At 37.8% G+C, this 18,481-nt stretch overlaps 1 protein-coding gene across 5 annotated transcripts in view; it reads left to right on the forward strand.

The window, feature by feature from the left end:
• LOC127858630 (histone-lysine N-methyltransferase SMYD3-like) overlaps window positions 1-14,413 on the forward strand; it is an 82,728-nt gene extending 68,315 nt beyond the window's left edge. For 3 of the 5 annotated variants that reach the window (XR_008038994.1, XR_008038991.1, XR_008038992.1), the window contains 2 exons: window positions 5,839-7,443; window positions 11,779-11,910. Coding sequence is in view for 1 of the 5 variants with exons in the window: in XM_052395844.1 (XP_052251804.1) it covers window positions 14,099-14,327 (229 nt within the window). In the remaining 4 variants the exon portion in view is untranslated. Of the gene's footprint in view, window positions 1-5,838; window positions 7,444-11,778; window positions 11,911-13,179; window positions 13,355-14,098 lie in introns of those variants that run through there. The other 2 variants (XR_008038993.1, XM_052395844.1) reach the window with 2 other exon arrangements.
• The last annotated feature ends 4,068 nt before the right edge of the window (window positions 14,414-18,481 follow it).

An 18,481-nucleotide genomic window follows, 5' to 3' on the forward strand; every position in this document is an offset into this window, starting at 1 on the left:
TTTTAACAAAGGAACTGATTGCTGATCGCGCTGTTCCTATCGCACTTTATCCTACGCCCCTAGTAAACATTTCCGTTATAAAATTTTAACACCGTTCTTATATTTGGTTAAAGGGGATCATCCTTCCCATGGCAAAAATGAAACCATTTTGTAATATAACTGTCATATTGTTTTTGTGTAGTTTGCCGTCAGGATTCGACGATGATTGTTGCAGTTAGTTTCGGAATTCCTTTACTTTCCAGGGTTTTCCTGATATAGGAAAAAGCGCCACCCTCATCTTCTTTAACGGATGAGTGGCTCCCGTTCGATGTCTGAGTTGAAGGTTTTTTTTGTGGGCATGGTAACAGGAGACATGGTGCAACGATTAGCCGTATAAAGATCGGCCACCATGTCTGTCCTGGCCACAATGGCGCGATTAGGCACATGATGTTGGTTTTGTCTTTTTCCACTTTTTGCAGCACCCTTGCGATCAGGCTGAAAGGTGGAAATGTGTAATACTGTTCATCGATCCAAGAAAATTAGAAAGCATCAGTACAATACGCCTGTGGATCAGGCGACCTTGACACATATGTATTTAATTTTGCATTTATTCTAGATGCGAATAAATCGATTGTAAGTGATGGGAAAGACTGTTGTATAGCCGAAAATGTTTCGTCCGATATAGTCCATTCTATATCTTAATTTCCCGTTCTGCTTAATTTGTCTGCCGTACTGTTTAACGTACCACACACATGGTGAGCAGATAATGAAATGCCCGTTTGAATGCACCAAAACCAAATGTCCCTTGCTATGGAATTTAGCGACGCGATCTTACCACCGTATTTATTGATGTACGATACACTAGTCGTATTGTCCATATAGACCTGTATGTGAACATTTTCTTTGTGTTTGAATAGCGACATTAATCCTAATTGGCATGCTTTAAGTTCAAGGACTTTGATATGTGCCTTTTGTTCATCCGCTGACCAATAACCGTTTGTTTTATTATTATTTGTTTTGTCGAAAGCCCCCCACATATAACTATAAGAGTCGGTGTACAAAACGGCATCTGGTTCGGGTATCAGAATGCTCTTTACACATAGGTGAACGTGTTCTAACCACCAATTAAGACTGTCGACGAGTGGTTTATTGACCGTAATGAAACTATTAAAGTTTCCTTTATGGGTCTGAAGAGCGGTGTCTTTTATCTTCTCAAGAGGCCTAATGTACAGAGGCGCGTGCGTTATCGCTGGCTGTGGGGCCACGAGTTTCCCGATAATTTGAGATAATTGGAGTATGGTTATTCTCCGGCAGTTAATAATCGTCTTACACAGGTGCAATATGTCATCGCACTTGTTTCCTGTTAATCTAACTGTAATTGATTTAGAACAGAGGAGGAAGCCTAAAAATACTATTTGCTGTGTCGGTACTAGAACGGATTTTTTTATAGAGATAGTGAATCCTAAGGCGTCTAGTAAGTTGACTGTTTCCGTAATGTTTTCTTGACAAGACTGGGTGGAATCGCCTTGGCGACATGTGTCATCAATGTATATAGAGCTAATGTGATTTTTCGCTCTGAATGTAGCAAACACGGGCTTGAGGAGCTTTGTGAACACTAACGAACTTTTTGCATAACCCATCACTAGTGCCGTGGATTGATACTTAACGTTGTAAAAATAAAACCTGAAAAAATTTCCTGTCCTCGCTGTGAATGGGGATTGTATAAAAAGCATCCGCGATGTCAACAGATCCAAAATAACAATTCGGTCGCATTGCAGTTATCACGGACTGTAACGTTTCCATTTTAAAATGAACTTTGTAAACATATTGTTCATTGAACGATTTTAAACTTAAAATTATTCTCACACGCCCGTCTGCTTTTGGTCTTGAAAAAATATTTGAAATGTATTGTCCCGGGTCATTATCAGTTGCTAGTTCTTTAATATTTTGGTCCAAAAATCGTTTGATTTCCGGAAGAATTTTTAACCAGGTTTTCCGAAGGATTGGCGAATGCGGGCGGGCTGGCGGGCGGGCGGAACAAGCTTGTCCGGGCCATAACTATGTCGTTCATTGTCAGATTTTAAAATCATTTGGCACATTTGTTCACCATCATTGGACGGTGTGTCGCGCGAAATAATTACGTCGATATCTCCAAGGTCAAGGTCACACTTTGAGTTCAAAGGTCAAAAATGGCCATAAATGAGCTTGTCCTGGCCATAACTATGTCATTCATTGTGAGATTTTAAAATCATTTGGCACATTTGTTCACCATCATGGGACGGTGTGTCGCACGAAAGAATCACGTCAATATCTCCAATGTCAAGGTCGCCACGACTAAAAATAGATTTTTTTAAAAACAAACTTACAAAGGGGGTTAATTTTGTTTGTTAATTTCAAAAGTTCAGTTTGAGTTTTCTCCCTTTATCAGATTTTTTTTTCACAATGAAAACCTGGTTTTGTGACAATTTTGTCCCTTGTTTGAATTTGTTCCGCATTGAAATTGTAAGGTGAAGGTGGATTGTATTGAGACGGAATAGTAGATAATTGTACTCTGTAACCGCAAATTGTGTCTAGAATCCACCTATCTGTGGTTATTCTGTTCCATTCTCTTAAAGCATTTGCAGTCTTTCCCGCTTTAAAATTTTCCACTGTGTTGGTTAATGAATGGTAATTAAGGCGTATGGCATGACTTACAGGTGTTCTTATGGATTCCTGTTTTCCGGTTTGTGCACATATCTGTTGTTGTGGTTCCTGTTCTGTGCGCGGAAATGTGAACGTCCCCGTTTTTAGCTCTACTGCCAAAGGCAGAAGAGCTTATGGGATGGCATGGTTTCCGTCTGTCTGTCTGTCTGTCTGTGTGTGCGTTAGACTTTTCTTGTTTATCCGATAAAGTCCACAGTTTTCATCTGATTCTTTTCAAACTTGTTCAGTGTCTTTATGTTAATGAGGACTCGAACCCTATTGATTTTCGGGTCACTGGGTCAAAGGTCAAGGTCACAGTGACTCGAAATATTAAAATGGTTTCCGGATGATAACTCAAGAATGCTTAGGCCTAGGATCATGAAACTTCATAGGTACATTGATCATGACTGGCTGATGACCCCTTTTCATTTTCATGTCACTAGGTCAAAGGTCAAGGTCACAGTGACTCGAAATAGTAAAATGGTTACTTTTTCTTGTTTATCCGATAAAGTCCACAGTTTTCATCTGATTCTTTTCAAACTTGTTCAGTGTCTTCATATCAATGAGGACTCGAACCCTATTGATTTTCAGGTCACTGGGTCAAAGGTCAAGGTCACAGTGACTCGAAATAGTAAAATGGTTTCAAGATGTTAACTCAAAAATGCTTAGGCCTAGGATCATGTAACTTCATAGGTATATTGATCATGACTGGCTGATGACCCCTATTGATTTTCAGGTCACTCGGTCAAAGGTCAAGGTCACAGTGACTCGAAATAGTAAAATGGTTACTTTTTCTTGTTTATCCGATAAAGTCCACAGTTTTCATCTGATTCTTTTCAAACTTGTTCAGTGTCTTTATATTAATGATGACTCGAACCCTATTGATTTTCAGGTCACTGGGTCAAAGGTCAAGGTCACAGTGACTCGAAATAGTAAAATGGTTTCCAGATGTTAACTCAAGAATGCTTAGGCCTAGGATCATGAAACTTGATAGGTACATTGATCATGACTGGCTGATGATCCTTATTGATTTTCAGGTCACTAGGTCAAAGGTCAAGGTCACAGTGACTCGAAATAGTAAAATGGTTACTTTTTCTTGTTTATCCGATAAAGTCCACAGTTTTCATCCGATTCTTTTCAAACTTGTTCAGTGTCTTTATATTAATAAGGACTCGAATCCTATTGATTTTCAGGTCTCTAGGTCAAAGGTCAAGGTCACAGTGACTCTGTTTATAGCAGTAGAGCGATTCAGGCCCTCATGGGCCTCTTGTTGCTTGCCTTTGTTGTTCGCTGACATGTATGGCGTCCTTGCTGCTGGTGTTCGGGCCGGAAATCCCGGCCGCTTGGCTAAAAAACGCTGCTTGGTTATTGGCTGCGTCGTTTGTTTCAAAGATGTGTCTCCGAACAGCTGTTTAGCGGAGGGGACGTTTTTGCAAACCGCGTGATACATAGAATGCAGCTCCTTCTTAATTTTCTCTTGACGCAGAGATGAGGTAGCTGTCACTGCGTTGCTAAGGATTTTAAAAATGTCACCAACGAATTCCTTAAGCTTGGGGTCGTTTCCTTTCCGAATAAGCTCCATGGATTGTAGTGTTGGCACTTACGCGGCGCAATAGTTTTGTTGCGCTTTTTGAAGCGTAAAGTCCATGGCCCTTGATTGGTGTGAGAGTTGTCGCCACATGGTGTCATTTACCTTCGGGACTTGCAGGTTAACAACGTTCTCGGGCCTGCTATACTTATTAAGCAGGTCATTTGCCTTTTCTTCCTTTGGCTTTCCCCGCAATGCTGCATTGCACAGTGTTGCCAATTGCTATTTAATTGGCGGGCCTGGTAATTTTTCGCTGGTACAAAAATCACCCAGCTGAAAAACATCATCATCCCCGTCTGGAGCCTCTTCATCTGGTGTCATGAAATGCGACACGCTTTCCTCGTCAGACTCAGAGGTGCTGAGCCATATTTGTTTCGTCCGCAGCTGAATGTGTCACGCCCATGGCAACCGAGGCTGCATTATCTTTCCCATTTGTAGCTGGGCGTTTCAAGGTCCTAATGTTATGTTGTAGCTCCGATACAGATTCAACCAATCCCTGCAGAGAGTTTCACAATATCTGCATCTCGGTCTGATCAGGGGCTGGCTGGAGTATATCAAAAATATTGGAGCGTGACCGCTCCACGCTTGGCTGAATGGCAGATGACAGCCCATCTGCCATTTGCCCTACAAAACATGTATTTTATTTATATTTGGAGACTTTTAGCCATAATTTATTATCATACATGATTGAGGAAAATGAAGCGATTTTGACGTTAAAGTGCTGCCTATTAGAAAAGCTTATTAATTAGTTCAATGGATATTCTCCTTCATCTGGGTGTCATTTAGACATATAAAGCGCTCATATCAGTCGACATGCGTTTTAGCCTTTTAGGCACATTTAGTTGCGAATAACATATTGACCTTTAAGGTCGTTTTGCCATTTAGGCTGCGTGCAATGTTTTATTGCATATCGCTTAGTATATTGCTGCCGCATTTGCCTTTTAGACTGCGTGCAATAATTGTATCGTATACCGCAAACGTACTAAGTTTTATTTTGGAGCTAGTATATAATGATATTACCACTATCAGACACGTACGTTGATTACTCTTTTTATTCTAATTTTAATATGACATGACAATTTTATATTGCATTAAATATTCTTCCCACATACCTTAATAATGTATTTTTATCCTTAACGTATTCCAAACACTGTAGTGAACAGGACACTGTTAATATAGATCTATGTTTTAACGTCTAGTTTTTACATCCGTACACTAGCTGGCGTGATCTCGCTATGATCGCACTGGCTGGTGATGGTTGCGCCTCTCTGTGGGGCCCATTAGGGAGCAATAAGTGGGATGAAATTCATTTCACAATACGTTAACATCATTTTTCGAAAAAAGGCATACTGAAACAAACTGGGGCAAAATGAATTTTAAGGGAAAACTGCATGATTTGGCAGAAGATTAGAAGGGGCTGCTTCTTATCAATGCCCTGATAATTAAAGAAAAAATCACGGAATCTGTGGTCAGCGTTGATTGTCTATTATCTTGCTCCATTTCTTGGCTCTTTTTCAGGAACGCCACGAACACTAAGTATGGGAGCAATACTGGTTGAATAATCGTTTTCTCTCATTCCTTTGTCCCAGACTCTACTACGGTGACAACAGCTGGAACGTTGCCTTGCATCTGTTCACGGTCGGAAGGATGCAGCTGCAACTCAAGGACAGGACGAAGGCCTTGAAGTTGCTGAAAATGTCGCGTAAAATCTTGGCCGTTACCCACGCCACAGAACACAAGATTTACAAGAGGGGGGCGTTGACTGAGGAACGGTGTAGGGAAGAGTTGAGAATAGTTTCAATTCTGAAACCAGGCGCTGTTTTTACTAATTTGGATTTTTTATACCTACAAAATGTTTCTACTCCTCCTACAGAAAATAAATAATGTAATGTGAACAAGCCCAGTCTATAATATACCAGTGCTGAACTTGATGGATTGTGTTAAGATCGGTATTTATCCTTTTAAACAACATGGGCGGGATATGTCTACAGTGAACCTTGTTAATACTATATACATTTGTTGTCTTGTTTAGAATAATTGTTTTTATGTTATCTTAGATCAGTTAAAACTGTCTGTTTAAGAATATGGCTGCCATGGGATTTTGCAGTTTAGCTTTCAATGTTTGCTGAAGTTGAACATTTTCACTCCGCTTCAATCAATCAATCAAATTCTTTATTTACCCCAGAATGGGGATTTTGAACATGTTATAATAACAGTTATCTACAAATTCTGATATAAGTGCATAATAAATATACCTCTGCATGTGATACAATTGAAATGTATGATAGACACACAGTGTTTTTTTTTTCAAGTCCATGAATACTATTTACAAAATTAAGTACTTGTTACAGGATATTTAACATAGACATAATTTACAAGCAATATCTTATACGTTTTACAATAAAAATGTATAACAGTTTCAGAAAAACAATGTTCTCTTACTCCGAGTATGGGTTCTATTGGAGCCCCGAGCATTCTCAAGCTCATGTCTATACTGTCCATAGATTCGAGTAGCTGTTTAACGTCATTTCCGAGTGCAGTGTCTATCTGGTCGAAGTAACTGTGTCTCAACGAGGACGACACTTCACATTCACACAAAACATGTGCCAGATGGTTGTAATATATGTGTTCGCATAGATCACATGTGTTCATGGCCAATTGAAAGGGCCTACACCACAGTTTTGCTATAGTTAGTACCGTATCTCTAAAGCTACATGTCTTTGAAACAGAATATAAGACGACCGGTTTAAATAATGGGTGCACAACACGATAAAAAAAGAAATTCATTGTCGCTGGAGAGTCGTTGCTCTAAACAATTGTTTTCAAGCCTTAGAACAGAGTGCTTCAGAACGCGTTTCCAAATTAATTTTAGGGGCAGTCAATCCATGTTCTTTACATTCATTAACAATAAAATAGAGATTGTGCTTTCTTAAAAGACTACAAATATCTGGAATAAAACCCATTTGCACCAATTTATTATCAGACTTGTACACTATGAATTTGTTTATAAAGAGTTTATGGGTGATTGTGTCATCGGGTAGTGACAATATCTGATGTAGGAACATTTACTTCTTTATTTCAATAGCTGCTGATAATGTGGAGACCAATTATTGATTCGGCCATATCTGAGCGTGTTCTTATGGGTAGTCCTTGAATCTGCTTGGCGATGAAATGCTGGAAGCGATTTATACTAAGTATGTCGTTTTGTGTCATGTCATTCCATAATTCGGCGCCATATTAAGCGGTTGGTATAATATTTTTTTTGTATAGTTCTACTGAAACTAGGGGATTGACACCCCTTGGATGGAGACCCTGACTTGCCATAGCAAAAAAATACTTTTTTAGCTTTCTGTAGTCTATCTTCGATGCGGTTATGAAGCTTTAGATCAGAATCTTGTAATATGCCTAAGTGCGAGACAGACCTGGTTTGTTCTATATACTCACCCCCGTATAGGATACCTGTTTGCGGGCTATGACGACGTTGCGAAAAAACTAAAACATTTGATTTTTTGACGTTCATATAAATTCTCCATTTTTGTTATGGAGTAGAAGAGGGTTAAGCGCGACCAGTGTGACATCATCGGCAAACGCCGGATTACCCGCATCTATGCCTAGTACCGTTGCCCCACAAGCACTTGCTTGTAGTTCTCGTAATAGCTCAACTATATATGATAGGTAGAAAAATGACGACAGTACCCCTCCTTGCCTCACACTGCGTACTACCTTAATAGGTTCCGATGTGGAGTCACGCACGCGTATTTTGCACTGTATGTTATCGTATGACGCTTTCACGGTTCGGAGTAGTTTACCAGTGAAACCCATTTGACCAAGTTTTAAAAACAATGCACTGTGAAAGACACTATCGAAGGCACCCTTTTGATCCAGGCTAGAAACAAAGACATCGTTATGTCGCTCGACATGGTAGTAAATTGATTCCTGAAGGTTAAATGCCGTAGTTATGCAGCTTAATTGTTTCTGAAAGCCTTGTTGTTGTGGACAAGGAAATTCGATGCTGTTATTGACTATGTGCTCTTGGAGTCGAGCTAAGACGAGTTTTTTGAATAGCTTAGCGAAACATGGTATTAGGGAAACGGGTCTGTAACTGCTGGGGTTGTCTTTTGGCTTTCCCTTTCCTTTGTATAGAGGTATCAAAATGCTAGTTTGCCAGTTTGTAGGGACCTTTTCGTAGTGAAGCACCGAGTTGAACAGTGTAACTAGCGCGCTCGTACAAACCGGACCGGCGTGTATTATGTGTTCTTTCAGAATATTGTCGTGTCCCGGACTTTGGCGTTTTGCGAGGCACCGTTTTGCGTTTGAAACCTCTTCGAATGAAAATGGATGCACAAGGCGTGCGTTGGACTCGTTATAAAAAGCCTCGTTGACCAGATCGAAAGAATTTTCGTTAGAATGAACGTCACTGAATATGTTGCTAAAATGTGTCCGAAACCCTTCCGCTACATTGTCATCGTTACAAACAACGCTATTGACGTTGATCGAACAACATATATAAGTGTCCGTTCTGTCTTTCGAGCGCAATAGCTTCCAAAATAGCTTGTAGTCTATTTCCGCTGCTTTGTTTAATTCGTCGTGAATCGAATGATCAAATTCCTGTTGGTGTTTTCTTTGTATTCGCCTGAAAGTTAATTTCGCTATTTTGTAATTGTTAAAGGTAGCGTTTTCTCGCCCTCGCGGTCGACCGGCGCTGAACCACTCGCGTCTGTATTTGCGCGCTAGAGAATGGGCTTCCTTGACCTCCTTTGACCAATAAGGCTTAGCGCTCTTATTAAATTTACTTTGTGGGAGAACAGAGGCTGAAGAATGTAGCACTTTGGTAAGAAGGTCGTTAATAGTATCGGGATCGTATAGATAACCTGTGTTGTTCTCGAAAAACGTGTCGTTATTTTGCAATATTTTATTGGCAACCAACGTTTCGTATGTAGTATAGTTGATATTGTTGCATTTGTTCCATGCAATACCCTTTTTACAAATTGTGACGCACGATTGTGTTCTGATCTTTATATTTGTATGCAACATTGTTTGTATGTGGTCGGAAGTTATGACATCGGCTTCCGAGACGGAAGTGAATGCTGTAGCTAAGCTATAGCTGGTATTTTCTATGAGGAAGTGGTCTATCGATGACCTATTTAGAATAAAGATATAAGGAACATTATTTTGCAGACAGTGATGTACAGAAACTAGGTTACTTTGTAGAAGGAATGAGGTAAATATTGATGGCTTACTTTGAACCTCTAATGCAGGCTTTGGGTTAAGAATTGTACTATTGAAATCCCCTGCGAGAATCACGGTTCCCTTCCTTGAGTAAACTGAGAGCAGGGCCTGGACGTCACGTAGTGTGTCTTTAAATAAGCTTATGTCAGGACAAGCTGGCATGTATACACAAAATACATAAGTAGAGGCGCCATGTGTTCTTAGTTCTATACCTGTTATTCTGTTGTTCTCGATGGTTTTTATTTTACATACTGCACTAGCGATGCTATCTTTGTACAATATTGCAGTACCACCTTTGCCACAATGGTGCGTAAAAAACTGCATACCGGTATACTGGTCAATCGTATCATCGACAGTGTATATAGCGCGATAACTATGGTGAATTGGACGGAGAAACTGAGCTGAACGCGGTAATAATTTATGTTCAGTAATGAGAGCCATATCTACATTATGAGTGTCCAACAGGTTAGACAGCGAGAATGCTGAACTCGTAACGCCTCGTGCATTCCAATTAAGTAAGATGAGAGACACTGCAAGTATTAAAAGTGAAGATGTTGTGAATAACACTTAAACACATTTTTAATATTCTGGATGACGATAGTCGTACCAAGTGTCGCTTGATTCAGAGTTCCATGTCATACGTGAGGGTCATGCGCTCTTTCCGTTATGATGATCGCCGTAAATGTCGTCTGTAGCATCGTCGTAGTCATGATCGCCGCGTACCCGACTATGTCGGTATGGTCGTTTATTTTTGTAACGACGTCTACTAATTTCTTTCTCTTGTTCCCATACTTTTCTGTTGACCCAGAGGCGCCAAGTGACCTTTACGGGCAAAATGTCGTCGTTTTTCAACTATGGTTTAACATTCCTCACTTATATTAACTTTAGCAGAGGAGCCATTTTGTCCATGGTACATTAAGATTTGGGTTGCTTTGACGTTGGCGTTGGTCAAATAATCGTATATATCGTTGTCCGTAACGTGCGTGTCGATGTTGGCTATATAGTACGAAATGTTGCGACGTTTCCTTGCAGCAATGAAGTTATCGCCGCTGTTAACTCGTATATTGGGCTTTGATTCTGTGGTTTCTTCTAATGTTCTCGACACATTGCTATTTGTTGCGTTTTGATTAGAGTCCGAAAATCCCATTTTGGCCATTTCCTCGTTAACTTTTTTGCATTGAGCTTCAGTTGTTGACGAAGACATCTTGCTAGTATGGAGTTTAAAGTCCCGTTAAAGACTCTGAATGCCGTTAATACATTGGATATATCATTTTGTATTTGATGCAGCACCGTTTTATTATGAGCTTGTTCCTTCGCCATTTGCAATATAGCTCCTTTCATTATGCTTCTTTGTGAATTCCACTATTAAAGTGATAACTAGTAGTTTGTGATGTCATGATAATAAGCGTTGTGTAAATAAACATTATTTTTATTAATTGTGTTTGTTGAGTTTTATGCCTTACTACCAGTATTTTTACTGATTGATATGTTGAGTTTTATGCTTTACTAAGGCATTTTAACTGATTGATATTTTTTGTATTTAGTTACAATTTGTAATGAATTGTCGTGTTCCGGGAGGATCGTAAAATAAAATTGTAAAATAAATTAATCGGACTACTACTTTTATCTTGAGTTGTTTTATGTTGTATTATCTTTACATTCAAAAGTAATAGTAAATTATACGTATACCAATAACTCCAATACTTGTATGTTACACATTTGGGTTTAAATTATACTTGTTTACAATAACAAATAGCAAAACAAAAACCATGATGACTATCTCTCGATTATTTATGCTATTCTGACTTTAAATAATTTGCGTTGATCCACGTTTGATTAGAATGGGAATACGAGATGCACGTTACGCGTTACGGGAAAGAGTTGCGCATTATATTCCAGAAAATACGATAGTTGTTGCATTTGATGAGGATATGATGAGGATGATGATGATGAGGATGATGATGATGATGGACTCATGATGAAGTTAGAAATACGAGCAACAACTCATATATGTAATTGTAATAATTACTTTAAATTAAATTTAAATTTCTTCACATTATCATGTTTAAGTTTCTTTGCTTCTGGGAGAGCATCCCAGGGCTCTTGTTGTCTTGTTTGAGTGTATAAACTGTAGACGTTGGAACATTGAGAAGGCTAAACAAAGACGTGTATTTTACCATTAGGGTCAAAATACATAATTTTAAAAAGATATTTTGTGGGTAAGACACCATGTGATGGCGAAATGTAGGAAGATACAATTCTTGAAAATCCCTTTATACTATTTACCTTTTCTATCGCAGAACGTGTATTTGGGAGCTGTCGGCTGTGTGGCAAGTCAGACTTTCCTGCCAGCCCGAGGGATAGAGCCTTGGCTGTCCTAGACGAGTGTTAAACCAGATTGGGTCAGATAGAGGAGAAAAAGAAAGACAAAAGTATGTTGTGGGAATGGTATCCATGCCTTTGTCTACTGTTTTCACGTGTCAGAGAATCTTTACCTTTCCTAAAGCAAAATATATAATTTTTATTTCGCCAAATCTTGTATGAAATCGTTATCAAAATTGCTAGAGCACAGTCAGTATACCAATATTGGTTACTAAACGACCCGATGCCTATCGTATGATAATTTGTTTGCCACCCGATATTAGTAATTAGCAATCAAGTCATGTTATATTCAGTTATTTTGATTACATATCTTTTAATAAATTAAAGTTCATGCAGTGGAACACAATTGTGGTTAATAATAAACAGGCAACTTGAAGTTTATTTTGAGGATAGCGTGCCAATTGCGGATCGATATGGTCATGAATATTTATAATTTTCTTCTTTGCTGAAGGTTAAATATCCACCTATTAGAACGATTTTCGAAAAGCTCTTGCTTTCACGCTGTCAGTGTATGTAATTAAATATTCATATTATGCTATCAATAAATATGTTTTAATCTTTTTGAAGATCAATAAATTGCTTCCTTTCCAAGCCGTTTTCTCATTCTGGAAATTGTCAACAATCTGCCGGGAAAGTCGACAAAATGCAATTATCAAGAAAGAAATTGTGTGTTGCATTGTTTCAAAGTTCTTCTATCACATTTAAAGTTGGTTTTTGCATATACAAATGAATAATTTACTTACATATTTTCATGTACATTTGTTTCGTAAATAACATGAAGGCATTGTAAGAATAAGGGTTACATTTTGACAATTTTTATTCATGAGAGAGATTGATTATAACATTTGTTGTAACACAAATTAATATCACATGTGCAATAATATATGGTACATGACTTATTTTCCCTTATTAACATGTTTTGGAAACTTAACACCCAAGCATTTATGTATTTGTTCCTAAGGTTGGTACAAAAATGCCTGAAGTATTAAAATATTTGAAGTTAATGTTAATTTATTACATATGTTAAATGAAAACATAATTTTAGCTTAATTGCACCCAATAACTTAATCTTATTTTCTTGACACTCTTGATTGAAGATCATGAAAACGCTCCTCCAATTGGCCGTTTTAGGAAAACTTTGGAATACAAATACAAAAATGAAACGTTTAAAAAAAAGATGCTTGAAGGCCTTACAGCCATTAACAAAAAATTCTGATATGACGGTTTTATTGATAAACCTTGAATGTAAAGCGTAAATAATTGTCAATTGTTAAAAAGGTTAATGCCCAATATAACTATTTCTGACATAATCTTTACATAATGGAAAGCGGTGTTGGACAGTTGCAAGGACCTGCTTCAAAAATCTGCCAGCATCCTGCACGCCAACAACATCTATCTAGTCAGGGTCCTAGATGCAGCATTCTGTGCTGCAATCGAGGTTGAAAAGTTTGAACTTGCTGCGAAATACGGAGCTCGAACTCTGGACCCGTACAGGTATGAAAAGTGGTTTGTTTTATTGATTATTGATTTTGATGCTTATGTCACCAAAACACGCCCGCTTAAAAAATGGAGTTTGAATTTAAAAATCTTCCAACATCATTTTGGGAAAAAGGCATAGTGAAAAAAGTCTTGGGCATGTTGATCGAGTTTCCAATTCAAAACAGCATGATTGGGTAAATTTTTAATGGTCAGCAATAATTGGCTATGCCTATTCTTTTCTCTAGATCCTGATTATTGTTCATTAATGCCATTTATAACACATACTTGAGCGATAACGGTCCAATACTTATATGTATGCCCCCCTTCGAAGAAGAGGGGGTATATTGTTTTGCTCATGTCGGTAGGTCGGTCGGTCCGTCCGTCCACCAGATGGTTTCCGGATGATAACTCAAGAACGCTTAGGTCTAGGATCATGAAACTTCATAGGTACATTGCTCATGACTGGCAGATGACCCCTATTGATTTTGAGGTCACTAGGTCAAAGGTCAAGGTCACAGTGACTCGAAATAGTAAAACGGTTTCCAGATAATAACTCAAGAACGCTTACGCCTAGGATCATGAAACTTCATAGGTACATTGATCATGACTCGCAGATGACCCCTATTGATCAGGTCACTAGGTCAAAGGTCAAGGTCACAGTAAATATTCACACAATGACTGCCACTACAACTGACAGCCCATATGGGGGCATGCATGTTTTACAAACAGCCCTTGTTTGTTCTTCTTCCATTGTCTCAGACTCTACTACGGTGACAACAGCCCCAACGTTGCCCTGCAGCTGTTCATGGTAGGCAAGATACAGCTCTACCTCCAAGACATGACGACGGCCTTGAAGTCGCTGGAAATGTCGCGGAAAATCTTGGCCGTAACCCACGGCACCGAACACAAGATATACAAGGATGTGACGTTGTTTGTGGAACAGTGTAGGGAAGAGTTGAGAGTTCAGCTGGAGAAGTCGGTTTCTTAATTGTTGTATCAATTGGGTCAGTTGATAGTAAATTGTGATGTGCACGTGGTCGGATACTTATTAATTATTAATAAATTCGGTGAGTTGCTAGTGATTTGTTTAATAAATTCAGTCAGTTACTAGTAAACTGTTAAAAACTTAGGAAAGTTGCTTGTACATTATTAAACCTAATTGGGTATGTTCTTAGTAAATTGTTGAGTGAATTGAGTCGGCCAATACTTAATTGTGAAGCATTATCCAGATTGTTTCTAGTGTATTGTTTAATAAATTTGGTCAGGTGGTAATAAGATGTTGATTACATTTGGTCACTTGCTAGTAAATTGTTAAATGAATTTGGTCAGATGCTAAGGAATTGTTTTACCTTATGGGGTCAGGTGTTAATAAATTGCTTATAACTGCTAAATAAAGCTGTTACACTTTTGCAGTACATTTGTACATGGGCAAAAACATTTTCTTAAGATTTAATTTGAATTATAAAAATGTAAAAAAAAATTAATTAACAAAAATACACACACATGTACATACAATATAACATATATAACATAACAGTCTGGTTATACTTTATTGCTTTGCAACACATAATTACCTCGATGTTGCAGTCAGCATCACTAAAGTGTTGTCCCAGCCTGAGGTTAGGCAAGTCATAGTCTCACTGTAATTAAAAAACTTGACCATTACAAAAGGCAAGGATCATGCTAATTTAATTCTGCTATTTAAAAGTCCACGATCACAGAAGGTTTGTTGAAAGCAAAAGTTATATGTATCATTATTTAAAAAAAAATACAACTTAGCGGGGAAAAACTGAAATTGGGAATAGATCCAGATCTAGTCAAAACTGTTTTTATGTCCCCCACCACAATAGTGGGGGACATATGTTTTTGCCATGTCTGTTGGTTTGTTGGTTGGTTGGTTTGTTTGGTCAAACTTACACATTTTACAATAACTTTTGCAATATTGAAGATAGCAACTTGATATTTGGCATGCATGTGTATCTCATGGAGCTGCACATTTTGAGTGGTGAAAGGTCAAGGTCATCCTTCAAGGTCAAAGGTCAAATATATAGCTTCAAAGCAGCGCAAAAGGGGACATAGTGTTTCTGACAAACACATATCTTGTTAATATTTAGTGCAATATAATCCATGCATTTGTCAAAACCATGTTGATATTATGCTTCTTGATTGATGATCAATAATGAAAATAATCTCGGAGAACAATTACTTTAGTGTGCTTCCAAGCCAGCTAGCCAAGTTTTTAAAGTGCTTTACTACAAATTGGAGTAGTGTGCGTGTTACTCTTTGCCAGACCACATAGCTTGTGTTATGAATATATGTTCCCCTACCACTGATTGAATCAGGGCAGATGTCAGTGATTGGCATAAGTATTTGCACAAAGTACTTTTTAAATAGCTAGCACAGAAAGAGCGTGAACAATTTAACTGACGCAGAGTTATGACCGAAATACTATAAAAATGGTAAAAAGTTCAAGTAAACAAATTGTATGTATTTCTTCTCTTTTGTATTACAGAATCAGTCAGTGTTTAGTCAGATTTTGTTACAATTATTTCATTGATAGATTCACATTTAAAAGAAATTGTTATATTCCAATAGTCTTTATTATAAAACAAATTATATGCAAACTACGATGCCGTTTTTTTATATACTTAGTGATTTGAAGGTTTGACTTTATTCAATATTTGCCTTTTTTCTGATACCATAATTAACAATTAAACATGTGAATTACAGGTTAAAGTTATTAATAAGAATAAAGTGTATCTATAAAAAATTTATTATTTTAAGTATTTACAACAACTTTATTTTGATTATGAGTTATTACTCCTGAAAATATTTTTTATGTCAGTTTTTTTCTAAACAAAGAATATATTGCCACTTTTATATAGGAACAATTCAAATGACAATATGTGTGTATTTCAAAGTGCATGAGTTCCTTTGACACCTGCGGTTGCATAATGTGAGGACACCGAATGTGCCTAATTAATTAACTTACTAGACTTGCCTAAGTTAAAACGAATTTATCTCGAGCGGCAGTATTAAGCTTTTTAGTTCTTACTGAAATATGGTCAATATGTGCGTGGTATTGTGTTGTGGAAGGAAGCCAGAGTACCGGGAGAAAATTCCACGTGTCTAGTTATGTGTCCACCAACCAAGTTCACTCTGGTCTCTTAGGTGAGAATTTCGTGTATCAACCACTGCAATATTCGTACAGCACAACAAATGAAACTGTTGCAGCTCATATTACCACTCACTTCAGCCAATCCAAATGGTAAGATTCCGTGCAGGAAAAGCTTTAATATTTCACAACAATTGTATCAGCTCATTTTGCCGAAAATAATCTGTGCTTTGTCGCTGATATTGTATGTTATATTGTATTTTTAAATTTGATAAATAATACCAATTGGAATTGCAAGTTTGATTGTTCTTGTATATATATAACACCCAGTCAGTTTTAAGTCTTTAAGCAGCAATACTTTATTACACAAAATGAAAGCATATATTATACATTTTAAAGGAAAACTTGATAACCGTTGTAACATGTCAAGGCCAGTGCAGTCGCTCACGTCTTCGCAGTGTGTCAACACGTGTAAAGAATTGAATGATGTTTTTATTAGATTTTGGAATATATACTGCGCGTTTGGTTTACTGTGGTGGTTTTTCGTAGATATTGAGGTTCTGCACGTTAAGTACAGCTCCAAAAAATATGTCATTTATTGGATTTTGGCCAGGAAACTGTGCTTGTGAAACTGCCGGGTGGGTGGAGAGAGAAATTTTCATTTCGGAAGTGTTGACAGAAGTGCATGAAACAGATGGAGTTGCAGTAGAACATGTTGCCAAAAGGTTTGAACATCTTTTTTGTGTTTGTTCGGAAATTTCACTGTAATTGGTTATTGACTGTACGTTTTTGTGTCCTGTTATTTGCATGGTTTTTAGGTGGGTGCGATATTGGAATCCCTTAGTTTTGGAACAAGGTGTTTTCTAGCAGACAGTTGCAATAATTCAACTCTCAGCTTAGGCTGAGAGTTGCAATGCGCTCTCTCTTGTCCATGGGTGCAAAATGTTATCAACAATTCAAAGGTTATTGAACACTGAAACTGCAAGAGCTTATTAAAATTTACCTATCTAAACCACAAACTCATCCAAATGGTACCATTAAAGCAAGAAATAATTGATTTGTATTGACAAAGGTTTTGTTTTGTACGCTGTATACGCCATATTGGAAAATTGACCCAATATAGGTCAGGTCGCATTGCACCAATATTGTGTACGTCGCGTTATGTGTTGGAGCCAAAAAGTCGATAACGATGTGGTATTCGATACAGAATACACTGTTTCAAATTTAAACATAACATTGTCAGCGAGAAAAATGCGTTGAAACATCGTCGTGTTTTTATCGGATGCATGCAAAGGATAAAATACGTAGGTTGCCATTCGGGTAATTTTAACATGTTTATTAATTTTATTCATTATTTTACTCAATTTGTCTCGAACGACGTCTTTTAGTGAAGCGCACGGATTCGCTGCGCTGAACTGCACCCATGTTTATGAAGGGGTGCATATGGACTGCCAGAGCCGCCATCGCAAAAATTATCAAAGGTTCTGGGAGTCCGTTTATATGGACTATCTAGCAGAATGATTACTTATGTTTTTTTGTTTTTTCAAAACCGGCCTCGATTGCCATAGTTTTCAACATCTTGGCAACTTTTTTCACTAAGTTTCTGCCGTGATTAAACAGTGATTAAAAATACATTTTCCTTGTGTTTTTTAAAGATTTTTTTGCTTTGCTTTCAGGCAGTCACGTGTAAGGGAAAATCTGGACCACTGCTCCGAAAGATATGTATGGGTACTTTGCTCTTTGAAGTTTCCGTCAATTCTTCCCACGATGCTACGCAATGTGTCAGGCTCGTATTCATCATCATCATTCTTGCGAATGGAGAGCAGATATGTGGCAAGATATTCATCTAGATGGTCGACTGATAAATTGTGGATTGCATTCGTTTTGCCTTTCTTGGAAAGATATTTTTGAAATCGACTGACATCTGCCGGATAGTGTTTTTGTTATCTTCGGCTTCAATTATTTTTTGTACATCTTCGGTTGTTATTTCTATGGCGTCTGATATGTTTTCACTGTTTTCAGTTTTT

Source organism: Dreissena polymorpha, chromosome 14 (assembly GCF_020536995.1).
Source record: "Dreissena polymorpha isolate Duluth1 chromosome 14, UMN_Dpol_1.0, whole genome shotgun sequence".
NCBI classification, from domain to species: Eukaryota; Metazoa; Mollusca; class Bivalvia; order Myida; family Dreissenidae; genus Dreissena; species Dreissena polymorpha.